Raw genomic sequence first — 13,770 nt, 5'->3', positions numbered from 1 at the left:
ATGTGAAGTTTGAGAGAGTTTCTAGGAGGTTGTTTAAAGCCTCCAGCCTTCTACCTTATCAGCTCAGCAACACCTTGCAGACAATTCACTGATAAACTAAAGCATTTAAACAAAACAAAACAAAAAACAAGACCTTATACACAGTCCCAAAGGGTGCAATTGTCAAAAAGAATTCTCCAAAAAAAGTAGATATGTGAAGGGTAGCAAAGAAGAATTGAATTTTCTTTTCTCATCAAGATTTCACCAAGATTTATTAATTGTACCAATTATTTTTGTATTTTGTTTAACAATAACAACAAACAGTATTGCAGAGCAATAGTAATATAAAAGAGATCATTTGGAGCAGAAATTCACATTCATTCTCTCTCTCTCTCTCTCTCTCTCTCTCTCTCTCTCTCTCCCCCTCCCTCCCTCTCCCCTCCCTCCTTCCCTCTCCCCCTTCCCTTCCCTCCTCTCCTCTCCTCTTCTCTCTCTCTCTCTCTCTCTCTCTCTCTCTCTCTCTCTCTCTCTCTCTCTCTCTCTCTTGTTTTAAGCTTATCTAAATTTCTATCTCATCTGGGAGTATGAGAGACAGTTATCACAACCCATCATGCCCCATTTCAAGATTGAAACATCCAAGAAATGTGTTAGATGGGGAACTACTGGCCTTTGGGACTGATGGCTTGAGTGTCACAGGAAGGCATTCTTTTTACTGAGTTGAATTTTAGACATTTAAAAACCTTTCTAAGTCTGATGTTTTCTTTCCTCAGATCATATTTGAAGGTGTCCGTGGGACAGGTTCTGAGGGAGATATTGCCATTGATGATGTTACTCTGAAAAAAGGTGATTGTCCAAGAAAGCCAATTGTCCCAAATAAAGGTGAGTAATTATCCTTGGTGAACTGTATGCATCACTACATCTCAAATCCAAGGAAAAAATTGGGAAAGCTCTGTATGTTAACCAACATTTATGTTTACAAATAATAATAACAACAATAATAACAACAACAATAATAATATATGTATCCATAATCAGAATATACTTATTCATAATTAGCATATACTTGTTCATATCTATAGAAAGAGAAAAAAATAATTATTAGTGCATCAAGCTCATCTAGCCACAGAAATGTACATTATTCCTCAGCCCTTTTGATAAATTTGTTACCAAACAAGTTGGAATTTTAGAATCTACAGACCTAGGAAAATGGTGAGTGCAGCAATAACCATAGCATACAAAACAAGATAATATTATTCAGTAATAATAAGCATTAAAAACTGTGATGGTGGATGGCTGATGGATCTGTTGATTTTTATTATATAGTCTGAGAGAGATGTCTTCCAAAATTATAAATCTATATTTTTCCCTGGGCATATTTGTCTCAAAGTTTCCCACCTATCCTATGCTAAGGGCAACAAAATCAATGTTAGAGAAGAGACTACTGTATTCTTCTCACTGTTTGAGAATTATCCTTAGTCAATATTTTTAGGATTATTTTAAGCAGAACTATGAGCCATCAATAATAATATGTGTGTAGGATGTCCAGAATTAATCCTTGGTATTTCTAGTTTAATAAAACCAACAAGCAAACAAACAAAAAATAGGATCAGATTCCAAATGATAGGAAAGTGATCTTTCTGCATTAGATCCCAGAAAGTCTTTGTTAGTTGAAGTAGTCACTGTTGAGTGATTGAACAAATCATAAGAGTCATTAATTTGGAAGAGGCCATCATATCCAATCTCTGCTCAGTGCAGGAATTTCAAATTAAATCATCTCAGAAAAGCGGCTGTCTAGTTTCTGTTTGAACACATCCAAAAAGGGGCAGCTATCTCCCTTTCTGGATAATTGCTTCCACTGTCAGACTGAACTAAATGTTAAGAACTCTTTTTCTAATGATTTACTGAATCTGACTTCCTGTCAGGTCTCATCGTTTATTTTGCATACCGCACTCTGGAATGAGAGAGGACAGATCCTGATGCTTCTCTACATGACATCTTTTCAGGCATTTGAAGAGTACAGCCACATCCCCCCTCAAATATCTTTTCTCAAGGCAAACATGCCATCCATCTTTCTTTATAGGGCTTAGTTTCTAGTCCTCTGATCATCTTTGTTCCCATTCCACTGTTTCTGAATCCCTCTTAAAGTGTGGATATAGTATGACCAAAAAAGAATACAATTATTATCTAACCTGTTATGAAGAAGCTTCCTACATTAGTTAATTGGCCATTGTCCTAAGACATTATTTTTTATATTTCTTCTACTCTTTGAGGTATGGGTTTGTCTTTATACAATCTGAATCTGAAAGAGAGACAAAATCTAAAAATATCTGTTTTATTGTGCATGCTTAATATGGCAAGAAATTGGTTAAGGTAGTGTAGTACAATAGCCTCTAAAACACATTAGTTTCTGAAACATTCAGCTAAAACTAGACATTTAGGATTCTAATTGTCCTTTTGTTTTCATGTGATTTCAGTTTTCAATACAGACAGTCCTCGACTTACAACAGTTCATTTAGTGACTGTTCAAAGTTACAATGGCACTGAAAAAAGTGACTTAGGACCGTTTTTCACACTTATGACCTTTGTAGCATCCCCATAATCATGTGATCAAAATTTAGATGCTTGGCGACTGACTCATTGCTGTGTCCCAAGGTCATATGATCATTTTTTATGATCATCTGACAAGCAAAGTCAATGGGGAAGCCAGACTCAGTTAACAACTGTCTTACAAACTTATCAACTGTGGTGATTCACTTAACAACTGCGGTAAAATGGGGCAAAACTCATTTAACAAATATCTCTTAACAACAAAAATTTTGGGCTCAGTTGTAGTTGTATGTTGAGGATTAGCTGTACATCCAATTTTTTTGTTTTGGTGGGTATATTCTTGGAATTCTTGAGATTATTCTTTCATTCCACAGTAATCTATATTCTTAGATTATTAGTGCTTTCTACAGTAATTTGCTTTGCAAACAGTTGATAATTTTCATGAGGTAACTTTTCTCTTTTTTTCCCTACAGCAGTTGCCCTTCCAGGAAATTCTGCTGTCACCCAACACACATCTTCTCTTTGCGGGCCTCTAATTTTCTTTCTTTATGTGCTGCTGAGATGATAGCAGTGAATGCTCCCATTGTCTGAGACATTCCTCCTCCTTTCCTACTTGGTCACCCTCTGCTCCTCTGTCTCCCTCTCCTCACTGGCACACCAAAGTGTCTATATGTTACCAAAGACTAACATGCATGACTACACAAAAGGGATCCAGCTAAGAACCTAAGGGATTCCTGGAGGAAGTCATACTGTCTAAAAACAAAATATATATAACTAAAGAAGAGACAAAAACAAACAAATGAAAGAAAGAGGGAGGAAGCAATGGAAAGAAGATATGGAAGCAAAGAATGAAAGGCAATGTTGAGGATGAAAATGATGTTTAAAAGGATCGTTGGAATGGGGGAAGGCATGTTCCTTTAAGAACAGTGGACAAGACTTCCTCAGGGAAGTAGGAACTTTTGTTTAAAACAAAATATATTAAAGCACAAATTTCTACCAGAACTGTTACCTTCTTGGCTGCAGAACCACAGTTTAGAAGATATTCTAGCATACACAGTGCCATCCTTTGGTATCTCTGTGTTAAGACTTCTCCCGTACCGGTTTTGCCTACAACCTGTCTACTGCAGCACCACCTCATACTTCTCCCACTCATCTCTGGTGACCACAGAACCTTGTCTTCATTTGCATGTACCTCTGAGTCTTCATATGCGTTTTTAAGACTCTCATGTATTTACTCGTCCATCTATAATTTGCCTTGACCCATCCATCCCCAACTTCAGCTCAGCAAAGTAAAGAGTCAGACCTCTTGTGAATTATGGAGATGAATGGAGAAATTTAGGACAAACATAAGCTGCAGGTTCAGCTATTGACATCTTCACCTACCCATCTTTTCTCCTTTTTCAAGCTGCTCACTTCTCCCCTTTAGTACTTATTTTTACTACCATCCCAGAGACAGATTGTCAATACAACACAGAGACTAAAAGAAAAGGCTTCTTGTTTGAGGACCAAAGTAAAGAAGCTGAGTAGTGACACTGCAGTCAGTTACTATCAAAGCATGAGCTCCAGAAGCCTTAAGGCAAGGATTTCCTCCAGCTTTGTTGTTGTCATTACTGCTGCTGCTAATTTATCTATTTCCTATTTCCTGTTAGTAATTGAGTCCTTACAGCTCCACTTCCTTTTTTAACTACAAGGGAAGTCATACAGATGCACCCTTATGACATCTAAAATTGCAATATTTCCTTGTCGGTTATAGTACCTATTCTTGGCATATTATTAATCAAGGATGCTGATATCATGGTGCTTGATTTGGTACTAAAGGATTTGGCAGCTGTATTACAGCTGCACAATGAAGTGATAGACAAATGGAAGTAGAAAATTAAACTGTCCCTACATAAAGGAATCAGGATAGGCAGGCTGTTATAGTTTTGAAGAAGAATATACAGGTAGTCCTCATTTAGTGATCACAATTGGGATCAGCAACTTGGTTGTTAAGCAAAGTGATCACTAAGTAAAATTGCAACTGTGCTTATAAACTGACACCATCTTTGCTTTGCTTTACAGACCTGCGGAGGTCAAAAATGTGAGGATAGGTCACAAAGATACTGTTGTAACTGCAGACAGTTGCTTCATGAGGCAGTCAGTAAATGAAGACTACCTATACATAGATATCTGTACAGTGCAGAAAGACAGAGGAAAAAACACTGTTTTCAGGGACACCACATTACCACTGTGAGAGGAATGTTTTCTCAGGAAAGCCCAACTTGCACTTGGTAGTCCTGAGCCTGCAAGACCATTAAAGCCAACTCTAAATCAATATATGAAGCAGAACTGGTCTACCTAATAGGCATACATTACTACAGCCATGACATACTCTGCATACATTTTAATTGGTCCCTAAGACTTCAGGCAACATAAGCTTTTCCTCCATCCACAGTCTTCCACATCAAGTAGCTACTGGAGACATTGGACTACAGCCCTCATAATCTTCAGCTGGCTGAGAATTCTATTATTTGCAGTCCAACTTGCTTTGAGAGCATTAGGTTGGAGAAGTTGATCTAGCACAGTGGTTCTCAACCTGTAGGTTGGGACCCCATTTGGGGTCGAACGACCATTTCACGGGGGTCGCCAAACAAGGCTGTCCACCATTTTTCCCCCTTTTCTTTGGCCACGCCCCTGGCACCCGGTGATGTATAAGTGGTTGGGGGGTCACCACAACATGGGGAACTGTATTATGGGGTCGCGGCATTAGAAAGGTTGAGAACCACTGATCTAGCAATTCAAATACTTGCTAAATGCTACTTCCAGCTGCTTTAAAACTCAAAACGTAGAAGAGAGCAAGCAATGTGGTGGGGGAATGATGTCTGGTGATGTTTTGTGTAGTTCTGTATTCTCTGGGTTTACAAATGTACTAATAGGGTGAAGGATAATTAATGCTAACCCAGATTCTGCTTTGTATAAAGTTCTCTTATTTAATTTTGACCTAATTACATACTTTCTTTCTCATAGAACGCACAGGTGAGTTTATCATTTCCACCAGCCCAGAGATAGAAAGTTTTGATTATTCATTGCAAAAAGCCATCTGTGAAAGAATTGTGTTCTACTTAAAATAGTGGAGAGTGGATTGCAAAAGTGGCCTCCCTTAATAATAACTTCCAAAATCCTTTCCATGATTGGTATTGATGTTTCCCTCTAAAAGGTAGAAATGGCCTCAGCCTTCCTTCTGTTTTCAGCTTGTTGAAGCCATTGGGGTCAAGTGCTGAGGATGCTCTCTTTATCAAACACTTAAACATTAACTTCCACTGACTGACAGCAGAAGTAGGGAACCAGGAGACACAATCTGGCCACTGAGAAACTCATCACAAGTAACATGATACAGGGATCTCATCAGCCTCCAACTTCGAAAATTAGCCTAGCCTACCAATCCCACTGTCTCCCCAAGTTTCCTGCAGGTTTATGAACCCAGGCTTAGAACAATAGGTCATTTTTAATGGAAAAGTTCCATTTGAGTCTGTGATTGACAAAGATGGATTCTCTATATAATGGGATATTCTCTGTATCTGAGCATTAACTGTGCTGCAAAAGTCATTCTGTTTGGTCTCAAAAAGAGAATGAGCTTCTAAAAGGGAAAATGCAACATAATTGGGTGCTGATTCTTATTCTGGGCCACTTGTGCACTCTCTGCAGTGAAACAGCTCGGTACAACCCTTTACTCATTTTCCTGGAAGTAAGTCTGCTTACTCCCAGGAATGCAGCTACATAGGGCTGCACAATTAAAGGCCATATTGTCTTTTAGTCGAAGCAAGCTAAATATAATACCAAGTTCTGAGTTACTTTGAGAATTTAGAGAAGTTTACTGCAAAAGGTGACAGCTGGTGTTTGGAAGATTAGGAGTGAGAGATTGGGGAGGGAAATAAAGAACAAAACACAGATCCTGAGCTGTTGTCTTCCTTCTTTCTGTCCTGTTTCTGCAGCAGCTTCCTGATTTAAGTGTCCATCTGTGTGAGAATTGTAATGGATTAATGAAGTGCCTATTTTTGCAAAGGAGATACACAAAGTTCTCTCTTGGACGGGGTGAGCTAGCACTGGCTCAGGTATCTATCAATGAAATACCAGCCTTTTAATCATCAAGAAGTCTCAGGGAGCCTCATTTCCCAATACCCTTCTTGTTTTTATTGCTCTTTTCTTTCTCTGGCATGGAAGGAACAGGTTTCCTTAGTGAGAGTTGATGTTTCTGGTGCCTTGTCAGAAGCATGAAGGTTAAAAATGGAACATTTCAAGTCATTGTCCAGATTGCCAAGACAAGGCATAGAATGAACTGGCATAGTGGTGAAGCTGCTTCATTTATGCAGGAAAATGCCAACTGTGCATAAAACCCGATGTTAGGATCAGAAGAGCTCATATTGAGTCATGCTGGCTAATTCAGCCCAGGAAACTTCTCAGCATTTCAAGCGAGCAAAGTGAAAATATTCTCCAAGCAGAGATATTGTTTGTTGTTGTGCTTGTATTTGCTAGTGTTTTCACAGAAAGGTGGGGAAAACCTTTCAGAGCTGCTTGAAGTAGCAGCTAGTAACTGTCTGACACATTCCTTTTCTAATTAGGAACTGGGTTGCAAAAATGCAGAGGGAACACTGAGATGGTAGGAAAGATTGGCAGAAAATGCTAACCCTTTTCTGGTGAAATCCAGACAGCCACTAGATTGCAACAAAGGGCTGGCATTTTCTGCCTATCTTTCTGCCTATCCTTCATGTCATCTCAGGGTCTCCTGGATTTTTGCAGCCCTAATTTAGAATAGAATGTTGCATGAGAACAGAGCTTTGTCGTGGCATAGCATTATTGTGCAAAGATTTGGAAAGGAAGGAAAGATGGTGGTCCCATTGACCAAAACACCTTGAATACCTCCTCCTTAAAGGTAATCCCATCAAAATGAGAAATCTTCTTTACCTGAAAACTAGTGACACCCTTCTTCAGGTTTGCAAAGGAAAAAGCGATCTCAAGAAAGCATGGGAGATACCATCTCAGATCTAATTGAATATTTCAGTGTAGACCTCAAAAAAAGCTTAGGAATCAAATTATTTGTAAATAATTTGTTTATTGATTATAGCTCAATAGTGTCAGATATTCTGTTATTTTGTGTGTGTGTGTGAATAAATATATAAACACATATATGCTTATATACATACTTAAACACACATACATACATATTGATCTATTGAAGTGGTACAAATTGTCTAGACGTATAACTGATATATATCTAGGCAATGTGTAGATATCTATCTAAAGTCTGCAGTTGAATGTAGTATTATTTAATAACCCTTCACTATTGTGATATAGTTATTCCATGAGACAATCTTTACTTCCTCAAAGTAAGATGCATCACTGCTTCTCAGCAATGACGGAAGAAAATAATTGTAAATAAAAGTATATATATATCACAAAAATATAAAAACCTACTGTGCTGTTGTTTTCAGTGAGGACATATATTGGAGGAGACAAGAGTATAACCCAATTAAATAGAGTATATGTGATAAAGGTTAAGGTATATACACAAACATTGCATTATAGTGGCATTCACACAATATGCTAAATTAATTAATCTATTTTATGGATTTGTGCAACAATCCAATCAAAGAACCCAAGTTTACATGCCGTGTTATGACACATGCACACACATACAAAAACTCAACTTGGCATGTTGCTTGCCTAACCCAATTAAATGTGTTGTGTGAACACAATCTTCTTACTGTTCTTACTGTTCTTACTGTTGTGGATTACTGTCTTATGACAGTAATCCACAACACATGCTCCAAAAAGTCAGTTCATGAAGATCCATTAGTTCCCTTTAATCCAGACAGTTAAATCTATCCAGAGAATAATTACAAGATATCACTATACATATTTTTTTTTCTCTTGCAAACTTGTCAAGGACATGTTGAAGGGAGGTGGATTGAACATAAGGATTCATGTATAGAAAAAAAAATTATTTAGCTTTTCAGCATTGTGTACCATTTATTACTCATCCCATTAAATTGTTCAGGTTAGGGGATGTATTCTAACCAGAATCAAGCTCCCTAATACACATGGAAAACTAATACAAATACAAAACTAATCAAAAGAACAAATGTGATTTGTCTAAATATTATTTGTGAGTTGTCCAGGATTATGCTACATCAGATGGGCAGCTCTACAAATCCTTTAAATAAATAAATATATACTGGAAAAGTCATAAATCCTGGAAACATTTCTGAAGGTAGGACTGAATCAAATATAAAGCAAAATGTAGATTATTATTGTAATCCTGTGCATTTTTACTCAGAAATAAGTTACTTTAAATTCAGTGGGTTTTATTCTAGGTCAATGATGTAGAATTGCAACTTTAAAATATGGTGCACAAATAACAAGGAAAGGGAATATCTTAAATACACAGATGCCATTATTCCTGAAATAGTCCATGTAAGAGGACTACTTTCCAGCTATATAACACTGTAATTGAACAGATACTTCTAGTGTACACAATGCAATCCGATCATGCTGTAAAGGAGCTGGAGTGACAATGCACCTTACACAAGCAAAAAGAGTTTTGATGCAAGAGTGGAATTACTGCATTGGTATTGACCAATATCTGAGAAATATCCTTCAGCCTTTTCTAATCTGGTTCCTTTAACTCACGGGTGTCAAACTCGCCGTGTCATGTGACATGTTGCAATGTATTGTGACTTTTTTCACATTGCTGGAGCTGGGGTAGGCACGGCCTCTGCATGATGTAACTGGCCCACAGGCCAGCAGTTTGACACCCCTGCTAACTCTTCTGTCAGTGACTTCTGGGAGCTGTAGTCCTAATACATCTGGATGATAATAGGTTAGAGAAGCTGACCTTTGTAAGAGAATTTTTAAAAACTAGTCTACCATTGCTTAAGCTTCCCTATGGAATATTTAACCTATTGAGATGATGATGATGATGATGACCCTAAAAGAAAGAAAATATTAAAATATTCTTATGGAATTGGCTTTTGCTTCTGCCAGCATTTCTCTTCTCTACTAAGCTCTGGTTTTAAGCAGCTCCATCCTTCTTATCTTTGAAGCCTTCTGCACAGACTGCTTCTCAGCTCCCACATGCACAGCAGAGGCTCCAGCCAAGGTCAGGGCTCGCATTCTCCATGCAGGAGCTGCCAATCTTTGAAGTGCTATCTTAATTTTCTGTGTTTTTCATTTGCCCTGATTGACCTTGGATGATGCTTAATAAATGAGCAAGACATTTACTGAAAAAGATTGCCCATAGTGCCTTGAAAAATTGCATTTTAATGAGGACCAATTTATACTCCGTAGTAATAAACTGCAGTCTAGAGACAATGGTTATCACTGGGCTGTCAACATCAGGCTGCTCAGCATCCTTAGAGGAAGGCGAGATGTTTGAGTAGTCCTCAGCTTTACAGTAAGGAGAGAACTGCATCAAATCAAGAATTTTCAAATGATCACAGCTGGGTGATCAGGCTATGTAACTAGATAGTAGCCCTTCTCCTGATTCACCGTAATATGGGTTACAACGACAGCAAAATGAAATAGAAATTAAGTGGTAAAATCCTACTAAGGAAGGGGCTGAAAGATACTTGATCTCAGCATCTTTTGAATGTCTTACAAAAGAAGAATGGCTTTCCCCTGGGCAGAAAGGCAGAAGAACAATCAGATAAACAATAAGGCAAGAGAAGATTCCAAATGTTTGCTAGATGATTTGATGAGCCTACTGTATTGAAAAGAGATTGTTGCTATGTGCCCAACTAGAAGTCACCTTCATTTTAATCAACCATCATCTCTTTGCTTTCTGATTAGGTCCAAAAGTTAACAGTCTCATACTGCACTGTTCAGATGCCACGTTCAAGTGAAACCAGTTGTTTCATCCTGTTCTTTGGAAGCTCTGACTGAAGCTTATTTATACCTATAACCTGCTAAATGTGTAGATCTGTAGAACATTCAGGCAAAAGCATTCCAGTTTAATTTTTTACAAAGCCACTATGTTATTCTCCCCAGGATCCATATTAAAATAAGAAATGCAAATAAGATGTAGTAGAACATCTTGTTGTCCCCTTTCCATATCTGTTAGTGACATTTATTAGTTCAATCATTTCTTTTCCTGTTTATTAGATAACCTCTTTCTACATTTCAGCCAACCGAATACTGGTGATTTATGAACGGAGTTCTGTCCCTCAATCCTGTTTTATATGCCAATGAATTAAATAAACACAAATATGCATAGGCTCATACAGTTTAGGAAAACTGTCTTAAGTATTGTCTTATGGACTGACCTTTTATCAAGCAGAGCATTAGAAGGAATGACCTTTGAGTCTTAATGTCATTCTCTAAAACAACAATGCAAGAGAAATAAATGTTTTTCAAGAGACTTATCATTTGTGAGTTTAGTCACTGAAATTAGGCAGAGTGAGGTGACTTGCTTTAGGAAGAGAGTTGGGAGTAATGCTATCCATTCTTTATCCTATGTTTGGAAAATTAGCCATTGATTCCCTTAGAATTAGAATTAGTCTAGAATTTCTATATATCTAGTAAATCATGCAGGGTTTATTTCTTACAAGCAAAGTGACCCAATAAAACTTGAGAATACATGAACGATTTCACTTTTCCCAGGAAATGTTTCTCCCTATTCACTGAATTCAGTTACTTTAGTTTATCACACAACTTTTAATAACACAGTTGAAAAGGCTGTAGTTATAGCTAGAAGCTGAACTTGTCTACCAGAAGAATCCCCACTGTTTTTGAAACATTTTCTTGTTGCTTATACATTTGGTTCATAAAACGTAGATGATGTTACATGTGCATGCTTACATTTACTGAGAACTTTAGTTGAATGGGGTGTTATGGAAGTTGTAGCAAACATGGATGCTGTCTCATAAGTCTAGGCAATACCACAAAATATAATGAGAAATTCTCAAAAATCAATAAATTGTTAATATTTTTATGCACATGCCTACAGAATAGCTGGTTTCAAGTATTTGATCTGTTGAATGTTTATCAGGAGAGCAGAGACTCTCATTTATTATTCTAAGTTGGAGAAGAACATCTGATGGACATAACACTCCATCCATTAATATAACCAAAAGTTAGGAAGTAGATAATTTCATATATTGAGCCAAGCAATTATTATTATTAGACCATCATTAGTTAATGACAGAATGATTCAGAACCTACATTTTCAACAAAGATGTTCCTCCCCACCACTCTTTAATTTTCTTCTACAGTGTTGCTTTGATGAACAATGAAGCCAACAAAGAACGCCCATGTATGTTTCTGGAAGCAAAACTGTTATACAACTTTATTCTGTCTTTTTCAGACTCCAAAGCCAAAGCAGCAATTGACTGATGGCTATGTTCAGCCACCATAAAAATGTGTAGGATTCTAGTGGGAGTTGGTAGATTCATTGAAATCAACTACAGGGATTGTTTGTCAGTTTTTCCTTAGATAGCCATCAATATTCCTAGATAGCACTGAAGTCCTATCAATTAGAGCAGGGCTTTTCAACCTTTTCACAGATTGTACCACTTTTAAGATATGGCAATATCCGGGTATCACCTAGCAAGGTGTCAAAAACTTGATGACCACAAAAAAAGGAAAAAAATAATAAAATACAGGTAATCCTTGACATACAACTGTTCGCTTAGTGACTGTTTGAAGTTGCAATGACACTGAAAAAAGGACTTATGACCATTTTTCATACTTATGACGTTGCAGCATCCCCAGGTCACATGATTTACATTTGGATGCTTGGCAACTGATTCATATTTATGATGGTTGCAGTGTTCCAGGGTCATGTGATCCCCTTTTGCATCCTTCTGACAAGCAAAGTCAATGGGGAAACCAGATTAACTTAACAAGCATGTTACTAATTTAATAACTGCAGTGATTCAGTTAACAAATGCAACAAGAAAAGTCATAAAATGGGACAAAACTCATTAAACTAATTTCTCACTTAGCAACATAAATTTTGGGCTCAATTGTGGTCATAGGTTAAGGACTATCTGTACACCTACTTTGTTGTTGTTGTTAATTGCGAAGTCATATCCGACCCATTGCGATCCCATGGACAACATTCCTCCAGGTCTTCCTGTCCTCTACCATCTTCTGGAGTCCATTTAAGTTCACACCTACTGCTTCAGTGACTCCATCCAGCCATCTCATTCTCTGTCGTCCCCTTCTTCTATTGCCCTCAATCTTTCCCAGCATTAGGCCTTCTCCAGTGAGTCCTTCCTTCTCATTAGGTGGCCAAAGTATTTGAGTTTCAACTTCAGGATCTGGCCTTCTAAAGAGCAGTCGGGGTTGATCTCTTCTAGGACTGACCGGTTTGAACGCCTTGCAGTCCAAGGGACTCGCAGGAGTCTTCTCCAGCACCATAGTTCAAAGGCCTCAATTCTTTTGCGCTCAGCCTTTCTTATGGTCCAACTTTCACAGCCATACATTGCAACTGGGAAAACCATGGCCTGGACTATACGCACTTTTGTTGGCAGGGTGATGTCTCTGCTTTTTAGTATGCTGTCTAGATTTGCCATAGCTTTCCTCCCCAGGAGCAAGCGTCTTTTAATTTCTTGGCTGTAGTCCCCATCTGAGGTGATCTTTGAGCCCAGAAAAATAAAATCTGTCACTACCTCCATTTCTTCCCCATCTATTTGCCAGGAATTAAGAGGGCCGGATGCCATGATTTTGCTTTTCTTAATGTTGAGTTTCAAGCCAACTTTTGCACTCTCCTTCTTCACCCTCATCAAGAGGCTCTTTAGTTCCTGTACACCTACTTACCACACTTTTAATTGGAAACTTGTGCTTGTTTCTCTGACATTAATCTTGGCATTGTTCTATCCACTTCTCTCCCTCTGCTTTTCTCAAAAAAGCCTCTCCTCTCTCTCTCTTTCTCTGTCCTCTTTTTTCTCTCCCTTTTCCACTAAAACCTCCTCCTTTTACATCTTCTCCTCTCTTCCCCTCTTCTCTTTTTCTCTTTGGTGCAGCTCCAGCTGACTCCTCACACCCAGGCTGTGCGCTGCTCTGTCTCTCTTTCTCTGCCCGCTTCTCTTTCCCTGTTGTCTTTCTTTCTCTCCAATTTCCCAGTGTAAAATTATGCAGAAGTTCATATATAGCTAACTGCTTTCCATTTTTTTTTTAATTTCACTTTTTGAATTTATAGTTGTTCAGAGTACTTGTTTTTGTGCATTTTATGTATGGGGGCTTATTTAGTATAAGCCAATTGCCTTA

General features: G+C 37.9%; 1 protein-coding gene across 3 annotated transcripts in view; it reads left to right on the top strand.

Moving 5' to 3' along the window:
* Positions 1-12,141, top strand: part of MDGA1 (MAM domain containing glycosylphosphatidylinositol anchor 1) — a 335,448-nt gene extending 323,307 nt beyond the window's left edge. For 2 of the 3 annotated variants that reach the window (XM_039347052.1, XM_039347051.1), the window contains exons 16-17: positions 750-858; positions 3,000-12,141. In XM_039347052.1, coding sequence (XP_039202986.1) covers positions 750-858; positions 3,000-3,091 — 201 coding nt within the window. In that variant the 3' untranslated portion in view covers positions 3,092-12,141. The remainder of the gene's footprint in view (positions 1-749; positions 859-2,999) is intronic. The other variant, XR_005557135.1, reaches the window with a different exon arrangement.
* The last annotated feature ends 1,629 nt before the right edge of the window (positions 12,142-13,770 follow it).

The sequence above is a fragment of the Crotalus tigris genome, unplaced genomic scaffold, assembly GCF_016545835.1.
Source record: "Crotalus tigris isolate CLP2741 ecotype Arizona unplaced genomic scaffold, ASM1654583v1 scf7180000018048.2368360, whole genome shotgun sequence".
NCBI classification, from domain to species: domain Eukaryota; kingdom Metazoa; phylum Chordata; class Lepidosauria; order Squamata; family Viperidae; genus Crotalus; species Crotalus tigris.
The sequence above is the reverse complement of the archived record's forward strand: the minus strand, read 5'-3'. Positions and strand labels throughout refer to the sequence as shown.